The sequence below is a fragment of the Equus quagga genome, chromosome 1, assembly GCF_021613505.1.
Source record: "Equus quagga isolate Etosha38 chromosome 1, UCLA_HA_Equagga_1.0, whole genome shotgun sequence".
In the NCBI taxonomy this organism is placed as follows: domain Eukaryota; kingdom Metazoa; phylum Chordata; class Mammalia; order Perissodactyla; family Equidae; genus Equus; species Equus quagga.
The window spans coordinates 41,966,157-41,989,591 of record NC_060267.1 but is presented as its reverse complement, the minus strand read 5'-3'; the positions used below and the strand labels follow the sequence as shown (position 1 = coordinate 41,989,591).

Here is a 23,435-nt window from a genome sequence, read left to right as displayed (position 1 = left end):
TAAAAAAATGAGGAAATTTGAATAGCAGTTGAAAATTTGAGGAGTTTTTAAAATTTACTACTACTTTAAATTAAATTCCATAAAGGCCCATCCATAGTGAAGTAGAAATTTTGTTTCTGTAAACAGCTCACAGAAAAAATATGAATTTCAACATTAACTACGTTTAAGATCAAATTCATCACATAATTACATTTGTCTAGATGACTTGGAACATTACAGGCTCATCAGAAAGAGAGATAATTTGTCAACTCCATTTAATACTTACTCTGTTCCTGCTATATTCAAGGCAATATGCTAGGTGCAGCTGGGGATATAAGATGAAAAATATCTGTTCTCAGTCTTTGCAGACTTACATTCTATTGGGGAATGTAGGAAGAAGAACTTATTTATAGTTGGAGAGGTGAGAGAAAGCATTTTATGCTTTAAAGAAAGAAGTATTTCAATATGAAGAGGTGAGGGCAGCACAAATGGCATGAACAAGAGCACAGAGTTGTGAAAATGTCGGACAAATTTTCAGAATGGTGAGAACCTCAAGCTATTTGGGAATCACTGGAGAAGATAGATTGGGGTCATGAGAGGTATTTAATATATTTTTAAGGAATTTGGAAAGAACTCTGAAGATAATGGAATCATTGAAGATATTAGACACAAGTGAAATGATTACAATTGTCATTTAGGAAGATTATTCTAAAGTCCATGTGCTGGTTAATAGAATGGGGGGGATGTTGGAGGTAGGAAGAAAGCCAGGAAGTTGAAAACTAATCTTGGTAAAGTATAATGGGGGCTCGAGTTCTAATCAGGGCTCCCAATTCTGGGAAATATACAGGGTAGAAACCTAGGATGCGATAGATTCTACTGATAAAACCATAGCAGTTGAAGCAAGGAGCAAGGAGAAAGCAGATGTCAATGTTGACTGGATGTCCAGGTGACTGGAAAGATGGTAGTGACAATAACATAAATAAGACCCACAGTAGATACGGACAAAATGAATTTGATTTTTACTTGGGTTAGAGGTACAAAGGAGTAATCCAAAGAGAAGTGCTCAGAAAACAACTGAAAATGCGAATCAAAAGTTACAAGTTTGGAGGCCAGCCCGGTGGTGCAACAGCTAAGTTCGCATATTCTGCTCCAGTGGCCCGGGGTTTGCTGGTTCAGATCCCGGGTGTGGACTTATGCACCCCTTGGCAAGCCATTCTGTGGCAGGCATCCCACATATAAAGTAGAGGAAGATGGGCATAGATGTTAGCTCCTGGCCAGCCTTCCTCAGCAAAAAGATGAGGATTGGCGGCAGATGTTAGCTCATGGCTGATCTTCCTCCAAAAACAAACAAACAAACAAATCACAAGTTTGGTTGAGTTAAGAGAGAAAGACTAATGAATCATCTACAGAGTTGCAATTTAGGGTCTGGTGAAGTTGAAAGATAATTGGGGAGGGAAAGAAGAGAATGTCTAAGTAATGCGTTCAAATATATTTGTATTTAGGGGCAAGAAAAAGAAGTAGAACCACTGAAAGAAAATTTAGAAAGGTAATGTCTAAAGGAAATTTTCAAAGAGGAGAATACACAAAACAGTACTTTTGATCTTTTCCCTTAATTCTTCTCCTACCCTCTTCCGCATCTCCTCCAGTGCCTTCATGTACTAAAGGGAGAAATCTGGAGTCCTCTCTCCTTTCCCCTACCTCCAAATATATTAAGTTCTCCAGATTTTATTTCCAAAATATATTGTGAATCAACATACTTCTCTCCATAGCCACTGCCATCATTCTAATCCAATCCACTATCATTTTTAAACGAGACTATATGCAATAGCATATTAACTGGTCTTCCTGTTTCCAATGCTGCCCACCTGTAACCTGTTAAGCAACTAACAGTCAAGGTAATCTGATATAAATGCAAATTAAGTGTTACTCTTCTGCTTAAATTCCTTCCATGGGTTTCCATACAGTTAATATGAAATCAAAAATCCTTAACAGGGCTGTATGATTTTGTCTGTACTTACTTCACTCTAATCGCTTGCTACTTTTTCCTCTATGACCACGTTTCGGCCACATTGGTCTTCTTTGTCTCTCTTGACTATTTTAAACTCATTCCCACTTTGGAGCCTTTGCTTTGCTCTTCTTTCTCTCTGAACTATTTTTCCCTACTCGTTATCTGCCTATTTATCCTTCAGGTATGCATTTCATGATCTAAATTAGATCCTACCTGTTAATCTCCCCATAATATCCATTTTGTTCACCACACTTACCACAATTTGAATTTAAATATTTTTGGTGTGTTCATTTTTACCACATCTGTTTCAGTGACTTGATTGGAAGCTTGACGAGAATAGGAACCAAATTTGTTTGCTTATGAGTCTCCACTACCAAGAAAAGTGCCCAGATTCACAGTAAGCAACACACACACATACATGCAGACGTACACACACACACATATGCACATACACATATGAATTTAAAAAAATGACCATCAAGCTAAATATTTTGAGATATAGAGGCTAATGAAATATGTGACAAGTCAACTGTATTGGTGAATGGATTATTGGTTACCTTTTAACTCAACAGAACTCCTATGATGAAATCAGAAAGCAAGGAGCTGAAGAATCAGTAGGTGGTAAATATGTGTAAGCAGTGTCATCAATTCTTTGAAGAAGTTTGGCATGTAGGAAAGCAGAAAGCTAAACAAGTTGCTTAAGAAGTTAGCAGGATTGGGGCCAGCTCCGTGGCCGAGTGGTTAAGTTCGCGCACTGCGCTGTGGCGGCCGAGGGTTCGGATCCTGGGGTGCGGACATGGCACCACTCGTCAGGCCACGTTGAGGCGGCATCCCACATCCCACAACTAGAAGGACCTGCAACTAAGATATACAACCATGTACGGGGCGGGGGGGGGGGGGGGGGTTTGGGGAGATAAAGCAGAAAAAAGGAAAAAAAATAGAAGTTAGCAGAATCACAGGGAGCTGTTTGATAAGACATGGAAGGCTTGGCCATATTTGTATGCAGAGGGGAGGGGCCATTGTACATGGGAAAATTTTAAGATATAAAAGCAAGAAATAACTAATATAAAAGTATCCTGAAGTATGTAAGAGAGAGAAAAGGATCAAGGCACCAAAAAGTGTAATCATGGGTAGGAGAAAAAAATTCGTCCGTTGAAAGAGAAGAGAAAATGTACAGAATATTTAGAATACAGAAAACGTTGAAAAATAGAAAGGTGGATTTGAGGAGATACATACCATATGACCTTGAGCTTGCAACTTAGAGGGGCCAGTCACTTGCCAAGAGTGAGTGGATGGGGATGAAGTTGAGAGAATAGAGGGGAAAAATTTTCAACTACCATTGTTGATGGGTTTAGCTGAAGATGGAGAGTCTATGGTAAAATTAGAGTGATGGCAACTTATATCAGTGAGCCTTCGTTTGGGATATAAAGTTATATTGTCTATTTGATCTTTTTCTTTTTTAATGTAGGTGTTTATCACTATAAACTTCCCTCTTAGTACTGCTTTTGCCATATCCGATAAGTTTTGGCATGTTATAGTTTTCTTTTTTATTTGTCCTGAGATATTGTCTAATTCTCCTTTTGATTTGTTCTCTGAACCAATGGTTGTTCAAGAGTGTGTTGTTTAATTTCCATATGTTTGTGAGTTTTCCCGTTTTCCTTTTGTTATTCTTTCTAGTTTTATTCCATTTCAAGGCCAAAAAGGATGCTTGAAATGACTTTAATCTTCTTAAATTTTACATCTCAAGGATCTAGAAAAAGAACAAACTAAGCTCAAAGTTAGCAGAAGGAAGAAATAATAAAGATTACAGCATAAATAAATGAAATGGAAAATAGAGTTTTTGATAGAAAATATCAACAAAACTAAGAGTTTGTTTTTTGAAAAGATAAACAAAATCGGCAAACCTTAGCTAGACCAAACAAAAAAAAGGAGAGAGGACTCAATAAATAAAGTCAGAAATGAAAGATGAGACATTACAACCGGTGTCATAGAAATATAAAAGATCATAAGGCACTACTATGAACAATTACACTCCAACAAATTGGACAACCTAGAAGAAATGAATAAATTTCTAGACTCTAACAACCTGCCAAGACTGAATCGAGAAGAAATAGAAATCCTGAACAGACCAATAGCCATAGGAGATTGTATCAATAATCAGAAACCTCCCAACAAAGATAAGCCCAGGACCACGTGGTTTCACCAATAAATTCTACTAAAAACTTAAATAATTAAAGGCAATCCTTCATAAACTCTTCCAAAAAACAGAAGAGGAGGGACCACTCCCAAATTCATTTTATGCGTCCAACATCTCCCTGATGCCAAAGCCAGATGAAGACATTACAAGAAAAGAAAACTACAGGCCAGTATCCCAGATGAACATGGATGGGAAAATCCTTAACAAAATATTAGCAAACCAAATTCAACAATGCATTCAAAGCATCACACGCTATGACCAAGTAGGATTTATTACTGGGATGCTAGGATGGTTCAACATCTAAAAATCAATAAATGTGATACATCATATTAACAGAAGTATTAAAAAAAATACGATTATCTTAAAAGATGCAGAGGAAGCATTTGAAAAATTTAAATACCTTTTCATGATAAAAACTCTCAACAATTGCACCTCAATATAGTAAAGGCCATATATGAAAAGGCCACAGCTAACATTGTAGTCAATGGTGAAAAACTGAAAGCTTTTCCTCTAAGATCAAGAAAAAAGCAAGGATGCTCATTCTCACCCCTTATATTCAACATATTATTGCAAGTCATAGCCAGAACAATTAGGCAAGAAGAAGAAATAGAAGGCATCAAAAGTATAAAGGAAAAAATAAAATTATGTGTTTTGCAGATGACATGATCTTATATGTAGAGAATCCTAATGACTTCACACAAAAAATTCTCAGAGCTAATAAAAAAATTCATTACAGTTTCCGGATACAAAATCAACCTATAAAAATCACTTGTGTTTCTATACACCAACAATGAACTATCTGAAAAGGAAATTAAGAAAACAATCCCGTTTCCAATAGCAACAAAAAGAATAAAGTATTCAGGAATGAACTTAACCAAGATGATGAAACTCTTGTACACTTAAAACTCTAAAACATTGATCAAAGAAATTAAAGCAAGTATAAATAAATAGAAAGACGTCATATGTTCATGGATTAGAATAATTAATATTGTTAAAAAGTCCATACTATGTAAAGTGATTTACAGATTCAATGCAATCTCTATTAAAATCCCAATGGCATTTTTTTATAGACATAGAAAAAACAATTCTAAAATTCATATGAAATACTCTGAAAAGCCAAAGCAATTTTGAGCAAGAAGAACAAAGCTGGAGGCATCACACTTTCTGATTTCAAAATATATTACAAAGGTACAATTATCAAAACAGTATGGTACTGGCATAAAAACAGACATGCAGACAAATGGAAGAGAATAGAGAGTGCAGAAAAAATCCATGCATATATGGTCAACTGATCTTTGACAAAGCTGCCAAAAATACACAATAGGGAAAGGATAGTCTCTTCAACAAGTGGTGTTGGGAAAACTGGATATCCACATGAAAAAGAATGGAATTGGACCCTTACCTTATACCATTCACAAAAATTAACTCAAAATGGATTAAAGACTTAAAAGTTGAGACCTGAAACCTTAAAACTATTGAAAGAAAATATAGGGGAAATGTATTGGTCTTGGCAATAATTTGTTGGTTATGACGCCAAAAGCATAGGCAGCAAAAGCGAAAATAGACAAGTGGGACTACATAACTGAAAAGCTTTTCAGGGCTAGCCGGGTGGCATAGTGGTTAAGTTTGCATGCTTGGCTCTGGCGGCCCAGAGTTCGTGGGTTTGGACCTACACACTGCTCATCAAACCATGCTGTGGCAGGCGTCCCACATACAAAATAGAGGAAGACTGGCACAGACATTAGCTCAGGGACAATCTTCCCCAAGCATAAAGAGGAGGATTGACAATGGATGTTAGCTCAGGGTCAATCTTTCTCAACAACAACAACAGAAAAGTCTTTTGAACAACAAAGGGAACAACAGAATAAAAACTTACGGAATGGGTGAAAATATTTGCAAACCACATATCTGATAAAGAGTTAATATGGAAAACATACAGAGAATTCCTACAACTCAACAAAAGCCCAAATAATTCAACTAAAAAATGGGAAAAGGAATTGAATAGACACTTCTCCAAAGAAGACATACAAATGGCCAACAGGTACATGACAAGGTGCTCAACATACCTAATTATCAGGGAAATGCAAATCAAAACCACAAAGTGATATCACCTCACACCTGTCAGAATAGCTATTGTCAAAAAGACAAGTGATTATAAGTGTTGGCCAGGGTGTGGAGAAAAGGGAACTCTTATACACTATAGATGGGAATGTAAATTGGTGCAGCCACTATGGAAAACAGTATGGAAGTTTCCTCAAAAAATTAAAAATAGAACTACCATATGATTTAGCAATCCCACTTCTGGGTGTGTATCCAAAGGATTGGAAATCAGGATCTAGAAGAGTCATCTGCACTTTTATGTTCATTGCAGCATTATTCACAAAAGTCAAGACATGGAAGCAACCTAAAAGTCCATCTACGGACAAATAAAGAAAATGTGGTGTACATATACAATGGAATATTATTCAGCCTTAAAAAGGAAGAAATCCTGCCATTTGTGACAGCATGGATGAACCTGGAGAACATTGTGAAATAAGCTAGACACAGTGGAACAAATGCTACATGATATCACTTATATGTGGAGTATAAAATATCAAGCTCACAGAAGCAGAGAATAGAATGGTAGTTTTCAGGGGTTGGGGGGGAGGGAGAAATGCAGATCTATTAGTCAAAGGGTACAAAGTTTCAATTATGCTAGAGAATAAGTCCTAGAGATTTTCTGTACAGCATAGTGCCTATAGCTAATAACACTCTATTGTATACTATTGTTAAGAGGGTAGATTGTATACTGTGTTTTTATCACACACAGAGAATTATAAAATGTTGTATTTATATAAGTATGTTATATTGTATAAATATAGTATATAATTAATGCTATTATTATAAATGAATAAATAGGGCAGAAGTAAACTTTTGGAGGTGATATATATGTGTGTGTTGCCTAGATTATGGTTATGGTTTCTTAGATGAACACATACTTATGTCCAAACTCATCAATTAAATATGTATAGCTTTTGTAGGTCAATCATATCTCAATAAAGGGTTTTTTTTTTTTCTTAAAGAGATTTATTGGATCATTTTAGGAGGGTCCAACATCAGATCAATAGGAGTTCAAAAAAGAAACATAGAGAAAATGGAGAAGAGGAAATTATTTTTCAAAATAAGAGAAAATTTCTCTGATTGAAAGAGCCTACCTGTCAATAGTACAATGATTGAGAAGACCTTCACCACAGCACAACAGCGTGACATTTTAGAACATCACGGATAGAGAAAAGAGACTTCCAGTTGGAAAAGAGGTCACAAACACAGGAATGAGCATTAGTGGGCACTGGGCTTCTTAATAGTTATTCAAATAGCTGGATGATGACAGGATGATTGCTTTAAAATTCTGAAGAAAAGTGATTTTCAACTTAGAATTCTATATACAACCAATTAATCAAGTGTAAGGGCAAAAGGAAGACTTTTTAGTCATATAAGTTCTTGGAAAATTTACCTCCCACATACCCTCTCTTAGGATGTTGCTAAACAAAGACTTCCAAGTTTGCAAGATTTTCAGAGGAAAAGGAGTCTTTAGTACATCATTACCCCATGTGGGTTAGCACTGGCAAAAAGCTAGTAATAGTAAGGGGAAACTGGCAGAGCAGTTTGCAAATTTAAGGAATTTTTTTTTTTTTTTGGTGAGGAAGATTGGCCCCACGCTGTCTGTGCCAATCTTCCTCTATTTTGTATTCAGGATGCTGCCACAGCATGGCTTGATGAGTGGTGTAGATCTGCACCTGGGATCCAAACCCACAAACTTAGGCCACCAAAGCAGAATGCACTGAACTTAACCACCATGCCATGGGGCCAGCCCCAGGAAAACAATTTTTAATTAAATAATTGAGAAAAATCACATACTTATTAAGTACAGAAAAATAAATTTTTACGTGATAAAATTGAATCAAATTCTTTTTTTGGTTTTGTGATTATTTATATATATATATCTGATTACCGTTTTAAATAAAAATATCATTGTAATCATATTATTTAGCAATATTAACTTATGCAAACAACACCTAAAGATTTAAAAATGATTTGCGTCTGGAAACTGTGACTGATGGTAGAGAAAGCCGGGGCTGGAGACTGCTACTTATTATTAAAAGACTCCCAGTACTATTTGTTTTCTGATCTACCATGTTTCCCTGAATCTAAGATTAATTCAATTATAAGAAGAAACATGTACTTAGGTGCCACTGAGAAAGAAAAAAATGCTGCTGATCCAGCATAATATGTAACCCGATTTCAGAGATGGATTTATATATATATTGTATTGCTATGTTCCGACTTGTGTTCCCTCAAAATTCATATGTTGAAGCCTTAAACCCCAATGTGACTATTTGGAGATAGGGCCTCTAAAGAGGTGATTAAGATTAAATGAGGTCCTAAGGGTGAGGTCCTGATCCAATATGACTGGCATCCTTATAAGAAGAGGAAGAGACACCAAGGGTGTGTGTGCACAGAGGAAAGGCCATGTGAGGTCACAGCGAGAAGGTGGCCATCTGTGAGCCAAGAAGAGAGGCCTCAGGAAAGGCTAAACCCACCCACACCTTGATCTGAGACTTTACCATCCTGAACTGTGAGAAAGGAGTTTCTGTTGTTTAAGCTGCCTGGTCTGTGGTATCTTGTTACAGCAGCCCCAGCAGACTAATACAGGTATGTTCAGGTATTACACACAAATTAAGTTGTTCCAACTGCGCAAATTATATTATCCATGATAATTACGACAACTTTAAAGAAAGTGTTGAGGTGGGTAGGAATAAGTTTCCAAACTGTCTTTGTTTTCTTGTTTTAGAATTTGAATTCTATGAGTATCTTCTATGACCACCCTCATTCTAACTAATTTAGGGTAATCTAGATAAGTAACAAAATGCCCCCGTCCTTTCATGGTTACCACCTGTGCTATATAAAAAGGCTCATATTTTATCCAGGAAAGTTTACGGTATTAAAGGCAATAATTTAGACAAGGGATCAGCAAATTTTTTTATAGAAAACACCAGTAGTAAATGTTTTAGTTTTTGTGGGACAAAAGGCAAAATTTTGAAGATATGTAGGCACTTATCTATCAAGAGAGAAAATAAATTTCTACAAAATTTTTATGGATGAAATTCAAAACAATTCTTTTGAGGGAGGTGATGCAATTTCATTTGACTGGTGTTCAGTTATTGTTTCCTATCATCAAATCAATTGCAAATGTTTATCTGTGAAAACAATTGGCAGCTTTCAGGCCAAGAAAAACAGATGACGGGCCACATTTGGGCCATAAATTGTGGTGGTTGGCCAACCCCAGGATTAGTCATCAGCTTCTGTTGCCTGCTCCTGAGTTTTACCTCTGACCTGATGAGACATTGCACCATTTTCACCTGGGCTATTGCTGCCTGTACACAGGCATGATGCTTGAGAAATCAGTCTTTTGGCCTCTTCTTCTGTCTTTACACTGAAAGTCTAGTTCCTGGCCAGTAGCGTAGGTAGCAGGGAGCTTGATAGATATGCAGAATCTCAGGTTCCACCCTGACGACTGAATCAGATCTGCGTTTAAACAAGATCCCTAGAAGATTCCTACACACATTAAACATTGAGAAGCACTACTCTAGCATAGCGTGCTGAGACCTCATCTAGCAAAATCCAACAAAAGACAGTTCTCTAGACAATTTCAAGCAAATCACACATAGTTAACTGATTTTCCCAGGTATTTTAGGGCAAGGCATATTTCAGCTGAAGGATCTAGATAACTGCATTTGCCTTTTATTTGCTACTGCCCCCTGGCGCCAGTGAAAAATGACTTTTTTAAAATTCAAAACAAGGTCTGATTCCAACTTAAATTTAATCCGCTCCATTTTTATTCTTAACTTCTATGAAATCATAACATGTCCAAAGCAGAGTGTAGTTTATCAGAATGCACACATTTTAAACCTCTAGCAGATCTGTACTTACAAGATAAAGCACAATGGTTCCAAAGGAGATATTATATTCAAATAAATAATTTATGTTTTAATATTGGCCATCTGGTTGCAGACGAGTCCCTAAGAGTCTTGAAGCTCTTATGATTTATTCTATTATCCTACCACATAATAATTTTCCAAATTAGACCACAATGAAATAAAAGAAAGTTAGAATTTATTCAAATGTTAGATTTGCACTTGCCATTTCATATTGAAGCAAAATCTAATACTGAAAAACAGATAAAAGATTCTTCTACTGACTAAATTTACTCACTGAGAAAATTATGGTTTTTTTCTGGGTAGTCTGATGTACGAGTCTCTGATATGTAAGCTCACAACCCTAAGTATGAGGTTCTATTGAGTCCTTCAGAAATTGTCCTTGGATCCATGATTTTGGCAAATCCCCCAGCATAGGAAATTCACTCATGTGAGGACATATTGGTGTCCATTAACCACTCTCATAAAGGCAGCTATAACTTTATTGTCATTTGTATCTGCTGCCTTTGTGGAAGATATTTCTCATCCACTGTAAGAATGGCATATGTTTTTTACTTCTATGGTTTCTCCTATTATGAGGTGTTCCTATATTTGAACTGAGCTATCCATCTTCCATCTTTTATTTTCCTTTAGACCACTGGAATTCATTTCAGGAGGCTCAGCTTCAGTTTACATTTTATCTTCTGCATGTAAAACAGGTTAACTCATTTACATGGAGGTCAGATACACAAATGTATCTCTAAGGCATCAATAGTTGCTCCATATAGTGTACTAGATGGTCTACTTCACCGCCAATTTAATTCCAGTGTTGACGTCAACTTTAAAAATAAGAATCCGAGAACATGATGTGCTTTTGTTAAACAAATGAACAGCTAAATGAATAAGTTATTCAGAAGAGATATTTACATGTTACTTTTTTTGGTATTTACACAGTTTCTCCGATCAGGTATTTTGCAATGGGTATGCATGGTGGTGTTTCTTGGAAAAATATTTTAGTTCTAAAACTGTAACAGAGAAAAAGTAGTTTTGTTAAAATAATCTTACTTTTGATAAAGGTGATTTGATCCCCAACCCATTTTTTAATTTTTTAAGTTTGATTCCAACCAAAAAAGACCGTTTATATCATTGCCAATTATTAGAACTAGTAGAAGTTACTAGTTATGTAAAAAGGAAAATTGTTCTTACTTATATTAGAAAGGACTTTTAGTTAGAATTTGAATTTTCAGGTTTTTATTTTAAAGAGGAAGGTCTGCCAGATACTCGAATATATTTCATTCACATTTTAGTTTAAATGTTGTTTAAAAGCCAAGATAATTGCTACCTACTGTGTTGTACACTTATACTTTGTGTAAGACTTAATAACAGTCTTAATTAGGCTAATTTTAGTCAGATTAATACTTGTGTGTATCAGCACTAACTATTAAATGCCACATTCTGCAGGATTTTAATTAATAGTAAGGAAAGGAAATACTCATGGTGTAAACACTTTTGAACTGAAAAAGGCTAAAATGAAGTATGTCCAATTATGACACAGGATAAATCCTACAATGATATCACTGATTCTAGATTTTTGGTGAATTAAGATTGACCTTAAATAGATAACTCCATTCACGTGTAACATGAGGAACATACAGTCTTGATAAAACACTCTGAGCATATCAGGCCTTTGCCTTTCACAGTTTTGGAAGGTCTGGAGGCTTTTCATAACTGGTATTGTGATATAGTTCTTGATTTCTTAAGGTGATATACTCAGGAATGTCCTATCTTGAATCAGACACCCCTCTTTTGTGACTTCATGAGCTTGATAAAAAAAGTAAGTTTATATTTTCCTTTATTAAATTTCTAGTTTGCCAAACTGAGTGAGATTTTGCCATCCCTCACTCTTGGCCTGGGCTGTGATTTTCCCTGTCAAACTCTAGGCATCAGTATCGCCTGCACCATCTGCCTCGTAAACGTGATGTTCTGCGGTAGGGGAATGACTACATGTGGAAGGGAGTGGGGAATTGGAGGGTCTAAGGAGTAACTGCCCTCTGTGGTGACAAAATAAGTTTTTCATTCACTTCATGGCATTAATTGGAAATGGCAGTAAGGATTCCAAATTAACACTGATCATTTAACTTCGGTAATAATAATAACAGTAATAATAATAATAATAATGCAATGAGAACACTTGAATTCAAATGACACCATCTTTGTGACCCTTGACCTATTTGATGGCTTGTCATGAGGTTAAATGGGATAAGAAGGTGCCTAGTTTCAAATTAGGAACTCATAAATATTTATTTGTTCATAATTTATATACTTATATTCTTCACTCACATTTTCAAGGCACTTGGGTTTAAAGTGAAAGGAAATTTTAATATTAGGCTAATTCAGTTATATAAATTGCTATCAAAAAGTACCCTAAGTTTGTGTTATATGTCCTGATAAAACTTGTTAATTTTTCATAATCATAAGCAGAATATGGAAAACTTAAGCAAGCATCCAGTTAAAAAGATGCTTATCATCACACTTTTTATAGTCCCATAGCAAAATTTTATGCAAATAGATAAACAAGTATGTAAATGAACAAATGAATGAAGTCTGGTTTAAAACAACTGATTTCAGTATTCTGTACTCAGAGGAACACAGCTCAGGTTTTAAAAAGTGAGTCTAGTTTTTTTTTCCTGCCCAACAAGTCTTGTTACCAATCTTGAAGGGGAATATTTAGTTCATTAACATAAAAAATATATTAGATAACTCTGTCTAACTTTCCTCTATCCAGGAAAAAAAAAAACCCTTTCTTTAAGAATAGACATGATTTCAAATATACAGGAGTGGAGCATTGTCCAACAGGAAGTTGGACATATTTAAAGTGAATTTAAGATCTCTCATTCTCTGGAAGGATATTTAATGTGGTTCTTTCAGCCATGTTGTATAGCATATTTTTCTAAAGTTGCTCAATTCAAAAGTTTTTTTAGTAATTAAGCATAATTTGGAAGCTCCGACTGGATTTTCATGATACTGTACGAGACTGCCAAAGTTTTCAGCATTTTGCAATATAAATTTACTCCCATTTTGTCTTTTTTAATAGTGTACTTTCTGAGGATATGTACAATGTCTTACTTTTCTTTTGTATCTTCATATAGTGCTGGGCATTCAGTAAGCACTGGTTTGGGGATTTCTACATTGGCAGACAAAAGAGTACTTTTTAAAATTTAGGGATTGTCAAAATCTATTAAGATTTATAGTTTGCCTAAGCCTATTACAATAAATAATGTTGGGGTTACTGTCTCAAGAAATAAATTTTAAAAAGTTATGTACTAAGGGCCTCTATAATTGAAGATAATAAAATAAACTAAGGCAAGTTAAGTCACTTGGAGTTCTTTCCGAAGACAAATCTACCCTGAGATGTGGTCTGGATTGACTTTGTCGATGGCCTTGGTAAAGAACAGGAAGCGCACACCCTAAAATGTAACTTCTATAAATAGACAGCAAAAAATGTCATCATGTCTTACCAGAAGACTCCATGGTCTCCACAGATCTTTAAAGAGGAGGAATTAAGAATAAGAACAGGTTAACGAAGAGAAGAGAATCTTTCAGTTGCCTGATCCTGACTATTTCAATGAGATTATTTCTCAAGTAGAAGACATTAGGTTACTGTTAGATGATATTTCTCAAGTTTCAAACTCCTTCTGCTTTCTGTTTATGTCCACCAAACAAGGAGACCTGTTTCCTGCAAATGATGACTCATAACACTAGCTAACATTTATAGAGCTTCCCCATGTGTCAGGACTATGCCCCAGGCACTGATGGCATCTGGAGTGATTGTAAAGGTCTTACAGAATAAACAGACCCACCATTTATCCAGGGTATGCCCCTCAGTGGAAAAACTAAGTGAATTAGAAGACAAGAAAGGTCAGGTGGCTCTTCAAAACCACCCAGCAGCAGCTCAATGGTCAAGCAGAAGCTAAGACCCACATCTCTGATTCTTAGATTGAGCCTGCTTTTGCTGCGCCAGCACTTGTCTTCTCGTTCCACAGCAGTACCTGAGAGACCACAGCTAGGCAGAGGACAGTGCAATCAGAATGGACTTTAGCGTATATTTTATGGTCTCCTGATTGTGTTCTGATGTGTTTAAGATGTCTTAAATTTTTTCACTTTGCAAAATGAGAGTAGAGCTTTAATGTTCTCCCCATAACAACAGCAAAATGGCCATTATGTGTGGTAAACGATATGTTAATGAATCTTATTGTGGTAAACATTATGCAATATATATGTGTACCAGACCATCACGTGGTACACCTCAGCTTACACAATGTTATAAGTGAACTATATCTCAATAAAGCTGGAAAAAAAAGTTTGAAAAGCATTGCTATACACTTTACTATTTGAAGAAGTGCTATATTGAAACCGTGAATCACATACTAATTTTTAATGAATTTGCTACTGGTTCAGAAGTACAGCCAAGCATTGTATTTTAGGTTTATTACCTGTGTTAATTTTTAAGAACATATTCAGCATTGACTAAGGAGTAAATACTGCCTTACTTGAAGAAGGATAGGCCATTTGATGGTGCTGGAAGTTTCACCATGTGTTTATAGCACGTGTGTCTTCTGAGGAAGCATAAAAGGATGGGAAGAAGATGGGACAGTGATCTCTGGGTAAAGATTTGAGAGGCTGGATGTTATCACTCACAAATTCACCTTTTTCCCAATTTGTCAAAATCTGACCCTACTCCAGAGCATACAGTTAGCTTAGATCTTAGCAGAGTGTTTTTATTTAAAAAAAAACTTCCAAACAATTTGCTTGACATGGCCAGTTGTACTTACTAATGCATGCTGACAGAAATGGCCCATTTCTCTTAGAGGGAAAGAGGCGGGTGCAGAATTAACAGTGGTAGGATGCTGAAGACATTCATTGCTGCAATGGGCAGAAGAAATCCATCCAAATTCAGGTTGGAATTCATGGTCTGCGGATAATATCCTGAAGGAATCTGTATTTGAGGGGGAAGCAGCCGTGCTTGAAGACAGTGGTTTAACTTTGGAGAAAGCATCCTGCAGCATAAGCCTCGTTCCTTGCATGAACTCAGTGACAGATGAGCTACATAGTCCCCCGTTCTTCAAGATTCCAATTATGAGCAGACACAGGGCAGGAGGAGCTCCATTTAGCCTATTGAAAACACACCCGATTCTTTATGGAGGAATATTTTGTCATCTAGTCTATCTTCTTAATTTTCCTATGAAAAGTAAAAGTGGCCCCAATTTTTTGCTTAGGATGGCACAGAAGAAATCAAATAACTTAATTTCTACATATAAGCAAATAAACTTTTTTTTGAAGGATGAAACAAAAACCAATAGAAAGTATTAAGAATGTTTGTTTACACCTTGATGAAAAAGAGCATTGGGCCAGAGTAGATCCTTTAAATAGTTTGGTGGCAAAATATATAGGAATAATTTTTTCCCAAGAGGAGTGGCCCCTAAGAAGAGTGTTGAAAGATGTTACTTGTTGTGGGCTATGTGGACTCTCTGGATTGGTCTCATTTCTAACATGAGTTAAGTAACGTTGGAAAATGAGAGAAAACATACTGTGTTTACACTCTTCTTTTAGATTAATTGTGTGCTACTAGTGGACCACAAAGGAAACTATATGAAAATAACAAATAATAAAGTAGCAGAAAAGAAATGAAAAAAAAATAATACTCTCTACCCCACCCAAAACCCTCAATATAGTGGTAGAATTTCTTCATTTTTAAAATAACTCCAATACTAACTAAAACCCCAACCCTAACTTGGAGCCTCTTCACGTATTCCAAACCTCTTGTTAGTAGGTTATGACATCAGAACGAAAGCACAGTGTCACAGGAAAGGGGGCCTCTCCTCTCTTTTCTAGTTCAGGAGCTTTGTTTCAATCATCACATCCTCATCATTACCATTGGTAGCACATATATTTCTTTAATTCCCAGTGGCTCACAAAGCTACTGAGTGACTTGAAGAGGAAGTCAGTCTGAGTCTCGTCCTTGAGGAATGGAATCTCCAAACTATATTTCTTACAGTGTATGAATTACATCAAGATTCCTGCTTTACCACCATCCTGGGAGAGTATTCCTGCTCAAACATCCAAATGACAACTTCTTGTGTGAAACCTTCACTAATTCCTTCTCTTTTATCAGCTGTTCAAATAGAGAAGGTATGGGGAAGAATCAGTCATAAGTTAGCACGGCTGTTAACAAGCCCAGCACTCTTCAAATGAGCCTATTGCCATGTTAACTGCCTAAGCCTAGGAGTGGACCTCATTTTCACTGAGATTCTTTCTATTTATATAAAATATGTCCTGACGATAATTTATATTCCAATCTTTACTTTGACCCTGAGGATTGTAAACAATAATTGTTTTGGTTGGGTACAGATGGCAAGAATGAAGGGAACATTAGCCAGTTCTGCCCTAGTTCAATAAAATTATTAAGCACGTATCCCCCAATCAGAGGAAAGTGAAATGATGTGTTTTAAAAAAAAGTGCCGGCAGCAGAATTACTCTAAGACTGAAAGGCTCCCAGCACAACTTGGAAGTTTCTGTTACTGATTTCAAATGAGAATTATTGTTAATAGGAATAAAGTTATTATCGGCATGAATCACAGACACAGGAACCTGTTAACTTAATAATGTGGCAAATGTACTATTAATCTTTAGTGAAGCAATATTAATATATTGCCTAATCTAAGAAAAGGCTCCAGTGTCTTGAAAGCTTGAAATCATTTCTGCTTCTGCCTCAAGTTCTGAAGTCATCCCCTTTTAAAATTTTAAATACTTTTATTTCACATAAGCCTCTGAGTATTCAGAAATAATTGCTGTCAATAGAGATTCATTTTCACCTTTGAATGGCCAGTAATGTCAAATGGCAACGTCATTGGCCTTCATATCAACATATTTTAAATGTATGTCTTGGAACTGAAGGTCAGTAATGGCTACTAAATTTAAAATATGGAATTCTATGATGTTTTATTCTTGGTACTTTGATTGCCTTTATACTGGTGATTATTTCATCTGAAGGCAAAAATCGAATTCCAGCCTATCTCAATGGAAGTTCCTTTGCCTCCCTTGAGTACATTTGAACCATTTTCTTTGAAGTTTCTAGCACAACACTAGTATATATAATTTTGGAAACTATACAGTCTGTATCAGGGATTTTTAACCCAGCTGCAAGACAGGCATTGTGGGTAATAGCAAAGTATGGGAGTTGATATGAGTCCTAAATTGGGATGGCTGCTCTGTCATATATTAGGAGGGTGACATCGAACAAGTTGCAAGTTACTTAATGTCTCTGAGCCTCGGATTAAGGTTAACAGTATCAGACATATAGGCTTGCTGTGGGGATTAAATTAGATACTGTGAAGTCATCTTTTAGAAGCTATAACATGTATAGGTGATCAATAAGTATTAGTTTTTGTTCTTTGCAATAAACTGGGCATCTAGATTTGGTGAGATGCTTAAAAATTAGTTTATCAAAATTTATTGTAATTTATATCAAATTTAAAAATACATGACGGTTTGCAGAGAAGGATCCAATTTAGCCAAAAGAAATGCCAGATGTCACTGCATTATGAAGATAAAAAATCAGTAATTTGTGCTATGTGCACACAAGGCTCAAGGCTAGCTATAGACCACTTAGGAATTTTATACTCATTATTAATTTCTCCGTTCTAAGATGTTTTTATGATATAAATGATCATTATATGGGTAATACTTTTGTGCTTTTGTGCCAGCTATTGCTATTGTGGAGTCGAGAGGGAGGTTGAACCTGCTAAGTCAGTCTAGCTTTCGTATATTGTTTAGAAGAAGGGTTGGCAAACTTTTCTATAAAGAGCCAGGTAGTACATATTTCCAAATATGGATTCTATTGGAACTACACAACTCTGTTGTTTTCATGCGTAAGCAGACACAGGACAACGAACAAATCAGAGTGGCTGTGTTCAAATAAAACTTTATTTACTTATTTTGGAAAGGAAAATTGGCCCTGAGCTAACGTCTGTGCCCATTCTCCTCCACTTTGTATGTGGCATGCTGCCACAGCATGGCTTGACGAGCAGTGTGTAGGTCTGCACCCAGGATCCAAACCCATGAACTCAGGGCCATCAAAGCAGAGCCCGCAAACTTAATCACTACACCACCGGGCCAGTTCCTAAATAAAACTTTATGATGGACACTGAATTTTTAATTTCATGTAATTTTCATGAGCCACAAAATATTTTTCTTCTTTTGACTTTTTTCAACCACTTAAAAATGTAAAAACCTACTTACCTTGAAGTACACACAAAAAAAGGCAGTGGGCTGGACTTGGCTTCCAGACAGAAATTTGCAGACTCCTGGTTTGGAGGAGCAAGCATTGTACTAAAGGTCAAGAGTTCTTTCACAACTATTCACTGTGTGACCTACCCGACTTCTGCAAAATCATTTAATTTTCCTGAGCCTCAGTTTTCTCTTCAACAAATGAAGTAATTGAGTAAATTAATCCCTAAGTTTCTTTTCAGCTTTATTGTTTTATGATTTATGAGTATAACTCACTCATTAGCTTTCTAATTTCTAAGTTGAGGTTAGCAATGAAGATAGTCCCAAATTTCTTCAAAGACTTTTATAATCATTGATATTGCTTCATAAGTAAGTTAGTCTTTGACCCTTAACCACGTTAAAATGTTTTAAAAACCACATATATTTATAAAAGGTACTTTAGACTTAGTGCTTTCTTTTTGATTTCTCCACAGCATAAGGACTGATTCACCAAGGAACTAAGAGTAGGTGGGGAGAGAATCACTTGCTCATTAGGACTTATACTTAAGAGCACAGTGGAGGTGGTACTCAAATCAGTCAATTTAGCTACTTGTTAGTACCAGTTTTTAAAGGCTTAATGAAGGAGGCAGGCAAAATGTTTAGCTAAGGGAAGGTTGGGTAATTGTCCATAGAGCCTATATTTTCATGCCCTACTCTTATGCCTTACACCTGTGCACCCTGAAGTATTGTCTGCCCCTCCCGACAGACATTTATAGTTCTACAGGAGAAACAGCATACGCAGATTCTCCTCAGGTATGCCTCTGCTTGACCCCTCTTAGCTCTTGAAATTACAGGCTATAATGATTAGAAGCCTTTATAGGATAACTGCCTGACAAAGTGTATGGGAAGCGCTTGCTGGGGTGAAAACAAACGTTTATTTATAATGTTAATGTGCAATCATTTGATTGTTGTGGAGGTAGTGTTAATTATGCTTCCTTACCTGCATAATGCACATTCTGTGTAGGAGCTGAGAAATGAAGACAGGGAGAAGGGTGAAAAACAATTTTGTGTCTTCTACATGGAGTTCACTGTAGCAGCCACCATTTTTTTCCTTGGCATGGTCTAACCAGCTTGTCACGTCTCTGCCAAGATGGCAATATCGCAGACAGCATGTTTTCAGTGCATTAACAAACACCCTAAAGGTTGTCAGGAGGGAGCAACCTGCAAATAATTGGAGATATTATGTATTAGTAAAGGAATTGTTCTTCAATTTTCCAAGATGTCCATCAGAAAGACGACAATTGCAAGGATAAAGGGAAGTAAAGTGACTGAGAAGGTTTTAGCACCTAAGGGGTTGAATTCAAAGGAAGAAGCTTCTGACAACGGTTCTGGCATCCTGGTGACCAGCCCAAGGTGGTGCCTGACAGCTGATGTAAAAAATGAAAAAGGTAAGATCAATGGGAACATATTAAAAAGGGAAGAAGAGTAACAAAATAAAAGACCAAAGTAAAAGATTTCAGAATCTCTCAGAAGTCTCTAACTTTAACTCATTAATGAATAAGACAACTTGAACTTTCTTTTACAGCCTTAACACAAAGAACCGCTCCTATTTTTTAACGTAAATGGTTATATAAATAATCCTCACTTTACTTGTCAGGGAGAGGATGGCTTCTTACTTTGACATGGAGATGAAGGGAAACATAGTCCCTGCTTTGACTTTATCCTTGAATTTCAGACATAAGATTACACTTTGAACTCTTCAATGACTTTGTACTTGTTGATAGTGTCACTCAAAGTTCAGATTGCATTAGTTGGCTTTTGACTTTTCCAGTAGCTTCCTCTGGGGTTATGTGGCTGTCGCGTTAGCATCAGAAGCATTTTATGGCCTTAGAAGCTTGCAGTCACTTACTGCTAGTGATTTGCAACCTCATTGTTGTTCATTTTATGATCTTTCAGATTCCACCTTTTCTTTGACTCCATTAGGACTTCCTGATACAATGACAGATTAGAGACCCCCATTTAGTTAGCAGTTCAGCTGTGCCATCATAATTGTTACAATTTTTCATAGCACCCCTTTTGACCAGATAAATCTTTTCACAAATTATATAGACATCAAACCATGGTTGTAGAATAAATGGTATAATAAATGTTGGAAAGTTTGAGTTTCTCCAAAGAAGGCCAATATAGAAACTCAAAGTATAATTTGATGGTCATTTTGGTTATGTTCAAGTTTCCTGTGATAAAATTCCAGGTGAAATGCATTCTAACCAAGTTCATTTAAATGTCATAGAGTATTGGCTTTTATTTTTAAATAAAGAATATTTATTAATATTTCTTTTTATGATTATAAAGTGATTATATTGACTTGATCTCAGTTGTAATAGAACTATTATGTCAGTTTTTGATTAATTGAGGAAGCTGGAACCCTCAGAATTGAATATGGAGCCTTTAACCTCTAAGTCACTGAATCAAATCCAGCCCAAATTGGTAGTGACCAAGAGTGATTACAACGATGGCTCTTTGGTGGCCTCTATGAAGTGTATTTAGGTCAGGTGGACGTATGTCAGGGTAACTGCTGACAGATGGACTCATATCTATAGTTACTACTGCCTCTTCTTAGTCACTATTGACAAACACACATGAAAGGCCCAGGGACTGAGAAAGCCAAGGGTGCAGAAGCACCCACGAGTAGCCAAGCTTTGTATCTCTTAGAAAGAAGTAATAAGGACTTCTCTTTATTATTGCAGGAAGAACTGCTCTATTATGAGACGTTTCTAGCTATTTAAATGAGTTTACTTAAGGTTTTAGTAAGTTGAGAACTGAGAATGTTTTCATGAACAGTCTAGATACTGAATTTGAACAGGTCTGGGCTAGGAGCTTAACTTCCTGACCTCTGCTTATGAGCTTGTCTCTGTTGCTCATCAACTGTTCTCTGCTCTGCTCTTGCAAAACAGTGCTGTTCAGATAGTAGGGTTGTTACTGGCATCGTTACAACTTACTCTATGCTTTCAAACAGGCTTTATTACGAAATGCTAACTACGTGCATGGTGAAAGACTATTGGCAAAGAGATTCTCCCCAATTTCTCCTTTACTTTTTAAATTCATTATATTGAATATAATGTTTTAAACTCTCTATTCCTTTTTTGTATAAACAAATCACTGTCTGTTGCAAGATAAATTTGAATCTGCTTTTAATTCATGATAAATTTAATAATTTTATTGAACAGTTAAATATCATTATTGTATTATTTCTAAAGGAAAGTAGCTTAGATTAGTGCTTCTTAAACCAGCTGTGTTAAAAGATCAGTTTTTAAAAAAAATTTCTCAACAATTATGTCAATACATTTGTGAAATACACTAAAAATGAAATACATAAAGAATAAAATAAGACAAAGGCAAACAAAATATGCCTTGATATTTTTATTATTAGATTCAACAGACGAAAAAATATAACTTTCCATAAATATTTCTCCATGTTTTCTCTCAGTGTCTGAATTTATTTGTCTGCATATCGGTAACAAAAAGTCCATTGAACAGCCCTGCTCCATGGATCAGACTCTGAGTAGCACTGGCTCAATTGAATACATACTCTGAAACACGAATTTATTTAAACAAGTAAACTTGTATCTGATATGGGGATATGAAGCCACAAAAACAAAACTGTTAAGAACAAGAAATGAGTAAACATGAATGAGGTCTAAAATTTTAACTAGCACTGAGAGTGTACATAATTGATGCCAAACAAATGTGAATGCAATCTGTTATTCATTCAACATATTTATTAAGTACCTATTATGTGCCAGGAACTTTTCTAGGACTTGAGAATATAGCAGTGAAAAAGACCTACAAATCCCTGAGTTTTTTTTCTGGTGGGGGAGAGATTAAACAAGCAGAAAAATAGTATGGCAAGTTCACTGGTGGAAACAAAATGGACTGATAAGATAGAGACCCATTGTGTGGTAGGGTATAGAGGAGCCCTAAAGAGTTGAAATTTGAACTGAGAATTGAATGACTGCAAGTAGGTAAGAAGACGTGGAGGAAGCATATGCCAGACACGTAATGAGGTAGAAATGAGCTGGGAGAGGTTCGGGAACAGTAAAGGCCAATGAGGCAGTGGCTCAGTTAAAAGAAGATCGGAAGGAGACGAGGTCCAAGAGTTGGTCAGGAGTCAGACTTCACAGGCCAAAGCAAGGAGCTTGGAGTTTATCTCCAGTGTTATGGGAAACCACTATGCAGTTGCTGGTCTGGTGGCGCTGTGGTTAAGTGCACACGTTCCACTTCAGCAGACCGGGGTTCGCAGGTTCGGATCCTGGGTGCGGAGATGGCACTGCTTGGCACACCATGCTGTGTCAGGCATCCCACATGCAAAGTAGAGGAAAATGGGAGCTCAGGGCCAGGCTTCCTCAGCAAGAAGAGGAGGATTGGCAGCAGTTAGCTCACGGCTAATCTTCCTCAAAAAAGAAAAAAAGTTTTATGCAGTTCAGAGATATCATATTAGGTAAATGTTTAAAAAGTTACTCTAAAACTCTTATAGCTGTGTAGACAATGTATTTTAGGGGACTAGAGAGGAAGTTAGGGGACAGGCAAGAAGTTGTGGTGACTTGGACATATTAGTAGCAAGGAGGAGAAGTGAACAGAATATGTTTCTGAACAATCAATAGAATTTTCTGACATGGGGAATGGATGAAGAAATGCGAAGATTTGATAATACTACATTTTTGTCCTTTAAACAATGGGGTGATGGTGACACGCTGAGGTGGAGAAAACAAGAAAGCAGTCAGTTTGTAGTTGGGTGAATCAGGAGTCGAGTTTTGGTCAGGTTAATTTGGAGGTGTCTATTAGAGAACTAAGTGAAAATGTCAAACAGGAAGTCACATAGGTGAGTTTCAAGGTGAAGAGAGAAGTCAATATGAAATTGAGTGTTTCTTGTGTCATTGGCATTAAAAGGCATGAAACTAGAGATTACTTAAGGAAAGAGGATGGGAAGAGAAGAGATGAGGTCCCTTGAAGAAATCCTAGGGCTCCCTGTCAG

General features: G+C 36.4%; 1 protein-coding gene across 1 annotated transcript in view; it reads right to left on the bottom strand.

Moving 5' to 3' along the window:
• The window catches only part of SLC15A5 (solute carrier family 15 member 5), an 86,235-nt gene that overhangs the window by 37,860 nt on the left and 24,940 nt on the right, over window positions 1-23,435 (bottom strand). The window contains 3 exon segments of the mRNA XM_046664695.1: window positions 14,971-15,017; window positions 15,019-15,134; window positions 19,404-19,624. Of these exon segments, the coding sequence (XP_046520651.1) occupies window positions 14,971-15,017; window positions 15,019-15,134; window positions 19,404-19,624 (384 nt within the window).